This window comes from Cavia porcellus, unplaced genomic scaffold (genome assembly GCF_034190915.1).
Source record: "Cavia porcellus strain 051 isolate PalLab524CR breed Dunkin Hartley unplaced genomic scaffold, mCavPor4.1 scaffold_33, whole genome shotgun sequence".
Classification (NCBI taxonomy): domain Eukaryota; kingdom Metazoa; phylum Chordata; class Mammalia; order Rodentia; family Caviidae; genus Cavia; species Cavia porcellus.
In genome coordinates this window covers 2449591-2465876 of record NW_026947516.1, presented here as the reverse complement: position 1 = coordinate 2465876, position 16286 = coordinate 2449591, and the positions used below count along the sequence as shown (strand labels likewise).

General features: G+C 38.8%; 1 protein-coding gene across 1 annotated transcript in view; it reads left to right on the top strand.

The window, feature by feature from the left end:
* Nucleotides 1-14139: 14139 nt before the first annotated feature.
* The window catches only part of LOC134474528 (glutamic acid-rich protein-like), a gene marked incomplete at its 3' end in the record, with an annotated part of 4026 nt that continues 1879 nt past the window's right edge, over nt 14140-16286 (top strand). The window contains exons 1-2 of the mRNA XM_063242747.1: nt 14140-14166; nt 14866-15213. Of these exons, the coding sequence (XP_063098817.1) occupies nt 14140-14166; nt 14866-15213 (375 nt within the window). The remainder of the gene's footprint in view (nt 14167-14865; nt 15214-16286) is intronic.

Sequence of the window (16286 nt, the reverse complement as noted above, 5' to 3'; positions counted from 1 at the left end):
TACTTCCCTGAATACATTCTCGATCCATTTAAGATCTGAAGACTGAAAGGCATAGAAGTGGTGATGTGATTCTGTTGTTCCTAAACCCACAGGCTCGCTGATTTCTCCTGAAATAACCATATCATTGAGGCTCATTCCCTATCTAATTACCCAACACCAGATTTCAAAGATTTTTGTCCACCATGTTTGTGGCAAATATCTTCCTCAAGAGTGAATGTAACACGGAAAATCCAACATTTTCTGAACTCAAGGTGGTCTTTGATATACTTAAACCATTCCACCCTGTAATGACCATCCTTGTATTTATAGTTTCAAGATGGCGCGCACTTTCTTGATGGTGTAAATGCCATTGTTCATGTGGCTGGCAATGGGGCTTCATGACTCCTAGATGCTCATGCTGTTAACCACGTAGTACCTTATCCGAACAGCGTGGACATGCCCGTCGACTTCACACAGCATCAGTCCATCAAGAAAAGTCAGTGAATGCACAGAACAAATCCCTTCGGGACTCTAAGCTTCCCCCCACACACAGACACACACTTTGCATGAAGGTACCCATTTCTCCATTGCTAAAAGATTATGCTTCCCACCTAGAAAGCCGCCCTCTCCCACAAGAAGTTTATACATTCTAGACTTGGAGTTTTTAGTCGTCAATGGATTCAAGCGTTGAGGATTCTGGCAGCTGACTGCGTTGTAAGGAGAGGGACCCAGTCTGAAGTAGGTCACATAGGGTGCATCTCCATCACCCCCTGACAGCTCCTCTTGATCTCTGACCATGTCTTCTATTTACTGTGGAACGAGCAGCTTGACCCTCCTCTAGGCCAAGGCGCCATGCCATCTCTTCTGTTTTTAGAGCACAAAATCAATGAACCTGTTGGTCTGAATCACTTTGTTTCCTTTTTTGGTTTCCTGGTGCAGGTGACTTGGGTTTGTTCTTCTTTAGAGTACAGTAGAGCTCCGCTGTTTGTAAGTATGTCTTTTCTTCTCGGACCTCTGTTGATGGACAGATAGAGTGCTCACAAGATTTAGCTCTTATTATGTTGTGTTACTCGCAAAGTCTGTGTGCGTGCATTGCTATTATAAAATGTCTTCGACTCTTAAATAAAGACACTTTGAAAGGGAACAACTTGATCAGATGCAATTTCTAGTTTTTTGTTTGTTCATTTTTTTTGAGGAATCTACAGACTGATTTTTCAAGCTATTTTTGTCTTGGAATAAGCCAACTGTAGACTGCAAATACTAATACTTTAGCTTCTTTCAGTTGAGAGTGTTTGGTATGGATATTTCATCCCCAAAATGACATAATACCTAAGGCATCTGTGTTCATGCAGATTTCTGAGGGAAAATCATGGTGGTGACATTATTTTTTTTTTCCTTCAACCTGTTTTGCTGTCATAGTCTAAATCCCAGCTGCACAGCACAGCTGCCTATATATCTTCCTTAATTAGTGACTCATTGCATTGTTTCTGAAGACAGTTAGGAAAATAGGCAATTTTTACAATGTGTTCTGGGCACCCTCTTGACTTTCCGATCTCCGTCCAATACCCAGCTCAAGCAGCCTCTGATAAATCATTTGTCAACGTGGGCCTTATTTTCTTCTCTATTCACAATTTATCTAGGAGATATATAATAGCTGTGAAGAGGATGCATTCTCTCTTCTACTGAAACAAGGATTTTTCAAGGAAGATAGAATTTGTGTAGATATAACCGTGCGTTGCAGATAGGGCTGTTATTGAAAACATGTAAAAATGTATGTGAAATCAAAGTTGGATGTTTTTTTTTACCTCATTTCCTGAATTCAGTACTGCTGAATCAGGTTTTAGAGGTGATGAGTAGAAAACTAATTGAGACCCTATTTGTGACCTTCCAATAAAGAATGCAGAAATTTAGTAAGAAAAGCTTATTGCATCTTCATGATGATCTTTTGATGCCACAGAGATGATGTATGAAAAATCCTGATGTCATTATGTACTGTAAGACAGTAAAACGTGATTAAATTTACCTGAGTGCATATTATGAGGTATTGATGAGACAGTAAAGGAAAATACTAAATCTATTGTTGGAGGAAGTGTAGTGGAGGACTGTTTTGCAGAAACTATTTCACAAGATCCCTTCAGTGAGGTAATATTTGGGTTTATAAAGGTAAAATATACCAGCTTTTATCCCACTTAGAAGTAATTGTATTTAGTCAATGGTACTTTATTCCAAGTAGAGTTTATGAGTTGTATGCCTATCTCTCCGTCTGTAATCCATTGTTATAGCTTCTGTCTGTCTGACCCCACAAGTGTTATGCAGTCATGGGGAGCCAGGCTTCTCAGGGTGGCTGAATCTACAGTTTGTGGTTGGTTCATTATCTAGTTCTAAGATGTGGGATATGAGAGTTACATTCACCCTAAGCTAAGTAGCCTGTATGCAATATATGGTACACCAAAGAGGCTCAGTCTCTTTCCAATTTCCTCCTGTTGCTTTTGTTGGTCTTCCAAGTCATGAACTGGAAGTCATGGAACTTTGCTATATCACCCTGCCTTGGAGTCAACTGATTATAGACTGAAATCTCCACACACTGAGCTAAATAAACCTCTGCCCATTCTGCCTTCAACTTTGAGTATTAGGTATTTTGTCCCAGCAATGAGACAAGTAACTAAGACACCCACAAAATCACTTATGAATATCTCCAAATTATAGAAACCCACTCTTAATAGTTAGAAGGTCTATTTCTTTCAGTTTTAAGCAATTACACTGATCTAAGATACAGAATTTGGCAAGTTTCTTCTTGGAATATACAGGCGTGCGTACTTATGTCAAAGACCCTGGAGAGAAAGCCTTAGTCAGCAAGATTCAAGTGGTTACAGTTCTATTCACGAAAGCAATGTCCAAAAATAGGACATTCATCTGTAAACGAGAAAAGGAAATAAGATACAGTCATGTCAGCCCTTCAGTATTTCCATGTAAAAGTTTAGCTTCTGGGAAGACCACAGTGACTGCCTGATTTGCTGACATATCTGATGTTTTCCTTTGGGATTCCCTTCTCCTCAGTGAACTGCACAAACTTCTCCAGTTCCGTCTCAGTGAGGCTGTTTGTTTGAGCTTCATTTCATCAAAGAGCAGGTAGAGATGGTTTTTAGATGCTGCCTGATTCCTGAGGTGTCCCCTGCTCACCCTGTGGTGTCACCCCAGAACTTGAACCATCTCCACTCAGCCTCTTCTCTGGCAAGTTATGTGCCTCCAACACATTGCTCTCAAATAATGGGGTGTATTTCACGGGGTCCAAACCCTGAGCATCAACCACTACCCAGCTGTTCATCTACTGAGCACATAAAAGTCATTCCTTCCATGGACCTCAGAACCCTCAAATATTTGAACATCTCCAAAACTTGTCCAGGGCATGGTGAAAGGTCTTAGGGATGCACATCTTTGCACACCTGCCTCTCTCTGCACCCCAGAATCCACTGCTTGAGGTTTGTTCTGCTATTAAGTGGATAGAGGTAATGATGTGGGAGTTTGAACCAGCATATCAGGCCTGTCATCTCTGCAGTGTGCAAAGTGAAGTACAATCAGAAACCACAATCTTTCCTTCTTTGGTGAAAAAGAACTCCGCTTCCAAGTACCTGAGTTGTGCTTCTAACATAACAAAGATTCAAGTGCATCTATGCAGGGAACTGTAGGTGTGACCAGAAATCACACAGGCAGTTGTGTCGAGATTACTAATGTTGAAATTAATAGTCTTGACTTCTGAAAAGAAGTCAGGTACCGAATTTGCTTTCACATTTCTCTTTCTAAGGAGACATACTCTGAATCTACTCGGGTCATACTTGAGGGCTTCTCCTTGGGCCATCTAGAATACATGATGACTCTGCAATAAATGCAGTGGATTTGTTCGGGAATGTCTTTTGCTAGAAGCTCATAATTATAAACATTATACATACGAGCTGAGTTTCAGTCAAGGTGATGGCAACATTCTTCTGTGCAATTAACACCAAATACTGTCTCCATTTACTTTCTGATGTAAAATAAAATAGATCTGAATAAAGAACTTTGCAGTGCTTATACACAAAATGTGATACCAAGAGCAGAAGTCAGATGAGTTATCTTTCTAAATATGCCCCTGATTGACAGCCTAAGTTAACAGGAAGTCATTTGGCATGACGTAAAATTCAAAAACATTGTTACTTGCACCTGTGACGGCAGCAATGTAGCCATATCACATATCATTAATCAGTGACTAATATTTTCATTTTTATACATCTCAATATAAACAGTACTATATGTGCTACCTCTTGTAAAGATCTGAGTTCCAGAAACCTTCCTCTGTATTTGTGGCAATCCATTCCTAGAGTTACTGAGGAATTTTCACCTCTCCTCTGTGACAGATTAAAAACTGGTGGTCAACTTAATGCCAGCTGGATTAGATCACCATGGTGCTGAGCATAGATGTCCCCACCTGAGGAAAGTTGCCAGTGTAAATAGAGAAGTGGAGAACGAGAAGCTATTTTGTTGAGCACTGAGGCATTGTGGGTTCTCCTACGAGTTGCTGTCTGAGCTGTTGGTTCTCCTGGAGAAGCTCTGGTCCTCACATCGAGCATTGCTTCCTGGCTCTGGAGGGGAAGACATGTGCTGCTTGGTCTCCAGGATGAACTCATCACACTGGCTTCCGGGCATGTACCCGACTGGGCTTGTCATCGGAGGAGCTCGGGGCCTCCGTGTCACTGAGGACGGCTGTGGTGCCTTTCAGGACAGCCCTGGTCTTTGTTGTGAGTGTGACCTCTTGGCTCCAGCGTAGAGCCCTCATCCCACCAGCACAGCTCCTTCACCCTGCTGGCATGGACTTTCTGGCTTCCACTGATGACCTTTGGGCCTTCCCAGCACGGACCTGTAAAAGAGACTGGGGTGAGTCCTTCTTCTGGGCTCTGGACCTCCAGTTGGACTCGTGGGAGGAATTTTCCTGAGCTCTGGGTTTTTACCTGGACTCATGTGGGACATTGCCGTGGGGTTTTTTCCTTTCTAGCACTTTCTTTCCCTTAAGCTAAGCAGTGTCAAGCCTGGATAGCATTTGGATAGGAGCTAGTAAAATTTGTAAAAATCAACCATAAAAATGCTACATTAATAAATCACACTGAAATTAATTTTTTTCACTTAGTTGAATTTTTAACTTCATAATGAAATAGATCAAGGATCCTGGGGATGGTAGACTCATGTATCATTTGTTATATGTCAAATCCAACTGTGTTACTGTGTCCTAAAACTAAGCAATAAAAAATCTCTTTTTTCAGTGTTCTGTTTTGTTTTATTTGATTTCACTATGTCTGACGGAACGGACAACTATTGTGAATACAGCAAAATATACTATGACAGCCGTTGCTGATTTCCAAATATCCTGCTCTGAAGTTCTGTACCATTTTGTCTGCTTCGTTCTGATTGATTTTATTCTGTTTTGCTTTGTTGAGCTTTATTATCTTTAAAATAAAATAAAATAAAATAAATCTGTTTAGATAAAAGAGCAACTATGACTATTTTTACCCGCAACATTTACATATTTCTAATAAATCAGCATCATATTGCAAGATTTGCACTAGGAAATTATAACCATATTTTAAATTACATACACAGTATATTATTATTCTTCCTGATTCCATTATTGTTTTTAATTGTACACAATTTGGAGAGCAAACATTTGTAGTTATTAAACATTCCTACATTGTTCTTTGGGAATTGATGAAATATATTGTATTTCTTCTGCAGCTTCTGATGAAGAACCTTTAACTTTATATGGTTAATGCACTGAAAGATAAATCTGCTCATAGTGAAAAAAAGTAAACATTTTGGAAATACTTATAGACTCTCAGCAGCTTTAATCTGATTCTCAAACACGAAGCACACAGAAATTGCTAATTTTTGGACTTGTCTGAGATTTTGGTTAAACTACAGTGTCAAACCTTGATCTCAACTAAAACAGTAAAAGATTTTCTGTACATGTAGCCCAAAAAGAATGTTTGACAAATTTAAATACTTTTTGTTGCACTTGAAAGTGATAGTGAAAAATACTGTGTATATACTGTAAGCTATGCAACTTTTAAAAAAACAAACAAAAATTCCCAATAAAAGCAAATACAGAATTCCTCTCCCCTCAAAAAAAAAAAAAAAAAAAAAAAAGAAAGAAAGAAAAGAAATAGGAAATTAATGCTAATTAATATGCTGCACATGGTTATCTTGAAAGTGTTTTTTCTCATTACAAGATTTAGGGATAAAAAATGATCAAAACAATCACACATTGAGAACACAAACTGTCCCTTTTGATGAACAGACGTTAGTAGTTTAGTTAACTATTAAGACGTTAGTAATACACAATATCTTAAGCATTGATAGTTTCCTATTGCCTTGTTTTTGAAGTTCTGTATATTTGTTTTTATTGTTGTTTTTCTCTTTAAAATAAAATTTTAAACATGCTGTGAACTCCTGGATATCCAGATAGGCATGACCCAGCTAAGACCATTAATTAGCACACTTTCCACGTTTTTGGTCACGCAATTTTTTAATATATCACTTACTCACGTTCTGTAGTGTATATGTTATTTTCCCTTTTTTTGATCTAACTTCAGAGTACATTTCACATTGTCCATATTGGCTTAAACGCAAAGAAAAACACAACACCATTGATTTCTCATTCATGTTCCTAATCCTTTGCATTTATTCTGAGATTGTTTTTTTTTTTTTATTTTCACGAGAATAAAACAAACAAAACTGGACAAAACAAAACAAAAAACAGAACAAAGCAAGTGAGAACTGAACAATGTAAGCAACACAGGATTTCAAAACACAACAGGAAAATTGCAATGGCCACCTTAATATGCCTCATTTTCTTCCAAATAGCTGTCCATACCTTCACACGCAATGAAATCAAACAAAACAAAACAGAACAAAACCAACCAAAACAACAGAATGAATGCTCACACAGACCCAGTGCATAAACCATACTCAGTGCCGTGGAAATGTCCAGCTCTGTGATCTTGACTTCCTCTGTTTGGTTCAGTATTTTGATGTTTATTGCTGATCGGCTGTTACCTGGCTTTCAGGATCGGCTCATGGTGAGGCAGGAAAGGGTGATTCATTGTGGGGCACGGCTTTGCATGGCATTTCCTGGCAGCAAAGATACCTGTCTACTGGATAGCAGCAGCTTCAACTCCAGCTGGATAAAACCTGGAATGTTGCACAGATCTCACACCACACATGATGTGGGCACGGGTGACACTGGAAAGAGAAATTTCTCCCCATTTTGAGGATGGAAACTAAGTCACTTTGCTAATAAACAATAGTATGGTTTCTTGCCTTTCAAAAAGACAAAATCCATTTCTCCACCTTTCCTATAAATTCTGCTGCAATCAACCTGAAGTTCTCACTCTGATCAGCTCTCCAGCTTCTGTTACGCTCAGTTACAATCCCTAAGCAAGAAGGTTTGAACAGAGTTAGGTCAGAATTAATAGAGACTCAAGACTTTAGGATGGGAAGTCCCCTACACAAATGCAAGTATCAATGTACTCATATTTATACGTCTACATAGGCTTCAGCCTTATAGATACCTGAAAATCAATGCTAATATTCAACTTTGTATTTATTTAATACGAATTTGTGTTCCACCTATCCCAGCATTTTTTTCTGTGTTACTACACTAACTTTACAAATGAGCACATTGAAACTTCGGCCAGTAATTGAGAATTTGCTGCTGATTGTTAGTGCAAATATTGAAAAGAGGCATATTGATATTTTTATATCAAATTATTAATATAGTAATATTTTAAATTTAAATATTATTTTAAATTTAATTTTTAAATTAATTATTTTAAATATTATTTTAAATTATTTATATCAATACTAAGACAGACAACACAATATATCCCTTTGTATTGGATGTATACACGCAAACAGATACGACAAAATTTTAATATAAATTTTCAGATGTCGGGGCTGGGGATTTAGCTCAGCGGCATAAACACCTGCCTTGTAAGCAGGCGGTCGTGAGTTCGATCCCTGGTACCGGTAAAAATGAAAAAGACAAAAAACAAACAAACAAAAAAAAAATTTCAGATGTCAGGCACAAAATATCACATGGCAAGATGCGTTAATTAATTTTCCATTTCCAAGTTTTTCAGTTATCTTCCCATATACTGAAAATCCAAATGTGCATTTATACACAATGGAGTACTACTCTACCATAAAAAAAATAATAAATTTGAGTACTTTCTAGAAAAGTAGATGATCCCTGGTACCCTAATACTGCATGAAATAAGAGTCAGGAGGTTAAGTATCTTGAGGCTTATCGTCCATGAGAAATTCAATATATAAATGATTTGAAGAGATATGCAATCTCTAACAGAGAGAAAAACTTTCTGAGAACTGGAAAGTTATCTGGGAATGGAGTGAGAGGTCAGGAACGAGAGGAGGGGGTCGTAAAAGCATCAGATCCTCATGTCCCAACCCCCCAGAATAAAAGTGTGAACTCCATGTTGCAAATATATGCTGCAAGCACAAAGAAAAGGTTCCACAGAGGTCTCATGCTGGCTTTTAGACTGCACCTCAGCTAAGATCACCATGTTTGGCATAAAGGTCAGAGACACAGCGGCCTGTAAATGTGAGATCTGACTTTGGATCCTAGTACTCCGCATGTTGGTTTAAACTGAGGTAAAGTTTGCTTACTTGGGAAAGCAGTTCATAAAGACCATCTCACACCTGTTCCAACACGAAATATGATGGAATAAACATCTTAGTTCCCCCCTTTGGTTGATATTCTCTACGTGGTTTTCGGCTACATAAACGGTGAGCACAATCCTGCAGCCAAAAAAGGAAAGTTCCCATCAGCACGGACAGAGGATATATTCTCTCTTCTGCATGCAAAAAGGAGTGTAATTATTCTATTTCACAAAGAAGAACAAAACATCATATTCATGAAGAAGACAGGGTCCTAGTCCCTTCAAATGCAATAAAATAATCCAACATGCAAAAGGATGGAGAGGTTTCAGGAAGTCACTCAGGCCATGTTATGGAGCCCTGCAGAAAATCTTAAAGTAGTGTCTGCATCTAGAGACAAATCTGGCAAAACATAGAAGGTTGGGAGGTTTCATAAAAATCATGCGTGATTGTAAGTCTGGAGGTTCCCATATAAACTAGAGGAGAACACACACACACACACACACACACACACACACACACACACACATACTCACTCACACGGGCACACAGAGCACAAGGGGAAAAAGACCTCCCTCTGATGACTGAATTCATGGTACCTGTGAGGATTTGAGCTCAGATGCAGATTCCCAGGCAGCACCCGCCAGACCCAGCACAGGAGCCACAGTGCAATCTGAGTCTGGGTGAGCATTGGCTCCTTTCTCTGCAGAAGACCAGAGCCTATGTTTCAAGGAGGACTGAGACTGAAAGCACCTCTGTACTGTCTGTCTGGTGTGGAGACTCACTGGAAACCAGTGGCTGCTTGTCTTAGGACCTCATGTTCTCCACAAACATCCTCCCTGGCACAGACAGACTGCGTTGGATGCAGTCTCTATGCTGTACTCGGATTAGTGCTCAGGGAGGCTTCCCGCTGGCTGGATCTGTGATCTCTGGTTCTTTGAGAAATACAGGTTCACAGGAGATACCCCAGGGCACAGTGCCCTTGGGGGCCTGGAGAAGTTTCCTTTGAAATGCTCCTGTTGGTCATGGAAGCAAACCTTGGAGGACTGTCTGAGGTCTTCTCAGGCACTGTTTCTTTCTGAGCTTCCTGAGAACCAAAAAATGAGTAATGTCACAAAGTAAACTTGTAAAATGTGTTGTATCAAGAGGATTAGCTTATTAGACATCAAAGGCTCTCATTAATTAAGGTTCTCATTAATTCCAGTGGATTCCCTCAGACTAGTGGGATAAATAGGTACACACACACACACACACACTCATGCACACATACACATGTACACACGCACACAGGCATGCACATGCCCAAGATTTTTTCCAGGAGATAACTCTGCCCTTGGTTCCTGTTTGTGAGGGTCTGAGATCCAGTGGGGATTCCTCATCACCACAAACCAGACTGAATGCACCAGCAACGATGCTCAGTATCTGTGGAGAGAATTTGAGTTGACGAGACACCGAACTATCTGTGGTTTTCCATCATAGTTGATGAACCAAATGTTTTTCTTCTGAAGATTCTGTTTGTATCTTCCCGGTGTGTCCAGTTTGGCCAGGACAGTCTGTATTTGAGTGTTTTATCTACTAATGATATTATTAGTGAGTGAAGCTTGAATTGAGCTGCATGGCTGACCTTAGGCTGTGAGAGAGAAAGAAAAATCCAAGTTCTGTGCTTCAGAGAAAGCCATATTTATGTGGTCTCCCATCCTGACTTCTGATGCAGACTTCAAATATAACACAAGTCCCTTATTTCACTCACATTAAGAGGCACCTTTTAGATGGGATAAAGTAAACAGGGTACTGCAAAAATCCCACAAGCACATGGAAACTGAATAACACACTCCTGAGCAATCAGTGGGTCACAGGGGAAATTAAAGAAGAAATTAAACAATACCTACAAGCAAATGAAAACACAAACACAACTTAACGGAATCTGTGGGACGCAGTGAAAGCTGTCCTCAGAGGAAAATGCATTGCACTGAGTTCCTACATCAGGAAAACAGAATGAATACAAAGAAACAACCTGATGCTACACCTCAAACAGCTAGAAAAAGAAGAGCAAGTCAAGCCCAAAGCCAAAAGAAGAGAGAAAATTATAAGAGTCATATTTTCAAAACTACATTTGGAAATTCAGTGGTTCCAAAGGTACACTTTTGCATAAGTAAAAAAGATACTTCCTATTTTTACCAATCTTTCCTCCAACAATCGTTACAATAACTGGTGTGCATTCAGTGGGACCACGAAAAATGGATAGTATAATCTAGAGATATATTTCACCTGCAAGATGTTTTGCATTTCGACTTTGTTTTGAAAACTCTCCTAGATCCACCAGTGCATTATTTTTCTACCCTAGTGTTTCATGACTTATTTGCTAACTTTGGAAGAGTTGACTGTAATTACAGTTAGACGCAGGAGATTTCTTCCAGCTTGTTGTCCCTTGCAATTATACCATGTGCTTTGACCCTATGTTCTTGAACTATCTGCAAGAATTTCAAACTGTGACAAACGTTTACTATGATTTTGAAACCAAAAACAGTACGCTATTGCATACATCTCAGCTATCATGCATATTCTGAAGATACTGCTCATAGCAAAAAATAAAACAGGCAGATGTTTGGTGGTACACAATATAAAAACCAGGGTAGAAATTGAATTGAAAGTTTAGCAATGATATTAAATACATAAATCAATTATATAAATGAAAGATGAATTTTTAATATCTTAATTTAGGTAGAAATGATTTACCACAAGTTTCCAATATTCAGTGAGAACAATCCATAACTTTTAGAGACGTATCCATAAGTTGAAATTTTTTCCCAGTAAGATTTTGGAAATGTCCAGTTCTTTCTTAAATATGATTTCCCCAACCCGTCTTATCTTTATTTTGGAAGAATTGGCTTGTGTGTTTTATGAAACTTGATTTACTTGTCATCTAAGAAATCATAACCATGTACCTGTAGTATTGTTAGTGGTTTATTAGTTGAGTATATTTCTTATATGCCTTTATGATGTGGTTAGAATACTTGAGTCTCATTCATCACTGTAGGGATATATTACTTTTGTAAAATCATTTAGATTATTCTTTCAAAAAGAAAGACTATTTAGCAACACTGAACCTTCAGTTAGACGTCTTCTAAAGAACAGAATTTCAATACTTTTGGATACTATAGAATTATTATGAGAACCCTTGGACCAAGACAATTAGAGAATCCTTCATTACAATCCAATTAATGTGAAAACATACCTTCTTCCAAAATCTTTTATAGCATTTATATATTACTTTCAACATGTATTTTTTTATTCATGGACGTTTGCAGTATATGATGATTGTGTTCTTGATGGGAATTAGATAAACATGAAAAAACTTCAAATTATTTCTCCTCTTCTCCATTCCTATTTCTCTATATATATTTTTTCCCCAAATTCCAGTTGTGTAATATGAACTTATCGGATGATAACATGTGTTATTTTGCATAAAACATTATCAACTGGTACTCAAGTGCTAGCCCATGAGGTTATTTTATTTATTTAACTATTATGAGGGCTTACTTAGAACAGGTCCATCCTGCATATACATTCGGCATATTCAACAATTTAATTCACTTTTTAAAAATTTTTCTACAAATATAGAAAACGATGTTTTTAGTATTATTTGATTTTAACGGGATGTATTTATCTGTGGATGCATGAAATTGCACTATAGTACTGGCTACAATAGGATGATAAATGTCTCAAAAATTAAAAAGCAGAGATTCTCACGCTGGTTCTGGTTCCGATACTGTACTATTTTCCGTGTTCCGGTGACACCCAGCATCATGTTCATATCTGTTTCCCTTTCTACCATCAGATGCAAATCAATTACATCTTAGCTTTACGAGTGTTCATTTAGAAGATATCTTTTACTACACAAATACCATATTCGGTTGACAGCACTTTGAAAATTAGCCATCTGTAAAATATTAAAATTTTGAGTATATTTTTAAGTTTGAAGTATGACCCTCGTCTCTGAGGAGCCGAGCTCAGTTGGAGATTTCTGGTTAGCAAAATCCAGACGCAACTCAAAAGCAAGCAGCAAAACATGCATCTTGTGGGGATGTCTTTCCATCTCTGCAGGAGCTCAGGACAATGGAATTAATGGAGAGGATTTGTATAAATGAGCATTGTACTGTCTTTCTGATTGGGCCTTGTAGTCATTAACGAACCAATTGTTTTTCTCTGATGATCATTTTTTAAAATTTTCCCCTTGCATCCTGCTTGGGAGAGATGGGCTGCATTTGACAGTGTTTTAATTTTCCTAAAGTGAGCAGTACCCAGTGAAGCTTAGCTCCAGATGGATAACTGACCTTTACCTACCACAGAGAACAACCCACTTCCAAAGTTTCAAGGACTGACAGTAACACCTTTTCTCCCCCACCGAGCCTCCTGAGGTGAGTGAATAACACAACCTGTTTCTCCAAATGCTAAGTCATTTCCCTAACATTAAAGGAGTGACCGTAGAGTTATTTGCTAAAAGGAAAAGTGGTACCCTCAATTTTTCCCCAAAGTTTTACTTCATGCATCATTAAAATCCCTTTTTATCAGTACAATAGTCTTCTGAGTTAAAGTCTGAAAATGAGTTTCAACAAAATGCATGTTTACTTTCCACCTTGTCAAGGAATAAGTCTCGGGTCCGCCAATCGTGTTTCTTTTGACAAATGCAGTCTCCAGCATTGCAAAATTGATCCTATCATATTAGAAATGGGGATTCTTCTGGGGGGACTCACTGATACTGCAGCCCAGGTGGATTCAGCTCATCACCGTGTGCTTTCTATAGGAAACCATCTCAAATTATGAAATCCGTTTGCAGTGATTTTCAGGCTACCATCACGCTGAGTGCTCCCCTCACTTGCCTATCAAACACCTTGAATACTGAGCTTATAGCAACAACGAAAACAAGGTGGACGCATGCTGAGCACGCCATCATTAGGGGAGAAACTGAGTCTACACACTCTGAATGACTTGGAAACTGTGATTCAGTTCTGTAATCGATCTGTAGGATGAGTTTTAAATTTTAGCACTGACCATATTTTATGCTCACAACTCATAATTTACAAAGATGTAGCCAAGATTAAAATATTTTTCTCCTCTCAGCATCCTTGAAATATTTAATTCCAAAATACCCTTTAACCCAGCCCCATATTACTATATTTCTGTGTTTTATGGAATCCTTGAAACTGTATTCTCAAGAAGTTTGCACGGTTGCAATCCTAGTGTATACGTAATTTTTATGCTATTACTCCTTTAATCTACTACTGCGATTCAGTTTTTATCTATCACCAAGTTGCTTTGTGTACAAGGACTAGATTTTAAACAATTATATATGGATAGATTTTTTTCTGCACATCTCCTGTTTTAAAAAAAACACTCAACATTCATATAGATGGCATTTAAAGAACTAGAAAATTTCTTTTCTTGGATGAATAATTACACATGACGCATTCTCATCAGGAAGAGTGCGTAATGGTTCTTTGTCATAAATGCTCAGTTGGTCCCTATTTGTTTTCCACAAACTTGACTTTTAAGTTCCTTGTCCATTTTTGCTGTACATAGCGAGCTCTTTATTTGTACATGTAGTTTTTCACACAAGGAAAATCACACGATATTTAACCTTGTGTATCTGACTTCTTTTACTTAAACTTATGGCTGCAAAGTGCACCCATTTTTCTTCAGTTGCTTAAAGTTAATGCTTTTAAGTTTAGAAAAGCACTCTGTTGTGCATAAACGCCATATATTCTATAGCCAATGTTCTGCTGATGGACATATGACCTGCTTGCAAGAGTTTATCACTATGATTTGGGTTGCTATAAAGATTAGAGTGCAGGTGCCATCATAATATGAAAGATATCATAGATTTAAAATGAAATTTATTATCTCATGCCTGCAGTGTATGTGCAGTAATTTTTCTAAAATATGTGCATGTTATCATTTATAGTAAAAAAAATCATGAGCAGAAAGAGAAAGAAAAAGAATGAGGAGCATGGGGAGATAGAAATGGAGAGAGAGGAGGAGATGGAGAAGGAGATGGAGTAGATGGAAGAGGAGATGGAGGAGGAGGAGATGGAGGAGGAGGAGGAGATGGAGGAGGAGATGGAGATGGAGGAGGAGATGGAGGAGGAGGAGATGGAGGAGAAGGAGATGGAGGAGGAGGTGGAGGAGGAGGAGATGGAGGAGGAGATGGAGGAGGAGGAGATGGAGGAGGAGGAGATGGAGGAGGAGGAGATGGAGAAGGAGGAAATAGAAGAGGAGATGGAGGAGGAGATGGAGGAGGAGGAGGAGATGGAGGAGGAGGAGCAGGAGATGGAGGAGGAGGAGATGGAGGAGGAGATGGAGGAGGAGGAGCAGGAGATGGAGGAGGAGGAGATGGAGGTGGAGATGGAGGAGGAGGAGATGGAGGGGGAGATGGAGGAGATGGAGGAGGAGGAGGAGTTGGAGGAGGAGGAGGAGAGGGAGGAGGAGGAGGAGAAGTTAGATGAGGAGGAGCAGATGGAGATGGAGAAGGTTAAGGTGATGGAGAAAAAGAGGATGAGAAGATAAATGAAGAAAAAGAGGAGGAGAAACATGAGGAAAAATGAAGAGGAAGAAGTGGAAGAGAAAGAGATAAAGAGAAAACAAGAATGTTTTAAAGAAAGAAAAGAAGTGAAGGAGAAATGCATAAAGAAGCGAGACCAAAGGTATAATTTTTATGAACTGAAACACACCACGTCTAACGTGTGTTTGAGGAGCCGAGTGCTGTGAGTGCTCCATCTGGTGTTTGCGGGTTTGTGTGTGGTTTTTGAGTCTCTAACGGGGCGCGAAATGTCATAGCTCTGTGTCTGTGTGGGCAGATGCAAAGGACAGCCTGCAGAGCACCAAGTCAGAGTAATTAGGATGCTCCAGGGGCAGGAGCCTTCTCCCCTAGAGCAGTGTAACTGTTATGCATCATATATTTACACTCAGTTAAAAAAAAACTAACAAAATGGATTAAGAATATGTGAGACAGCATGAAAAGTTTTCTGACCAAATAGTAAATGAAATGAAACCCTGCTTCAAATAACAAGAGTGACCACGCCAGTGTTTTAAACTAACTCAAAACAATTTCCAGGTACCAGCATTGCAGCCGGAGTTTACCATATGCCCACGTATTTTATGAATTAATGGGCTTGCATTTATCATTAGGTGTCTACACATGCATCTATATGATAATTCTTACACCCATGCTGTGCAGTCTATTTATATAATGCATTATGGGATTCTAAATTTGCTTTGGGAAAATATTTGATTTAAATAGCAACAGAGGGTGTACTTAAAATTCCACCTCCCAGCACATTTGTCCAGAATGTTTAGTAACCTTATCGATGTACTTTGACATGTTCTACTGTAGTGAAAAGCAAAACTTTGGAGTATTTGGGATCTTTAATATGTTGTATTGAAGTGTCTGTTTGTCAGACTGGGATGTGGGATTGTTAGGAATCAGGTGATAAAATTCCTGAGAGGTTGAATGGAGATATTCTTGCCGTGTTCTCGGATGGCGGGAAACACAGCCTCCTCGAGTTCTATCTGCTCTCATTGTTACGTATCAGACTTAATTAGAAAATAGG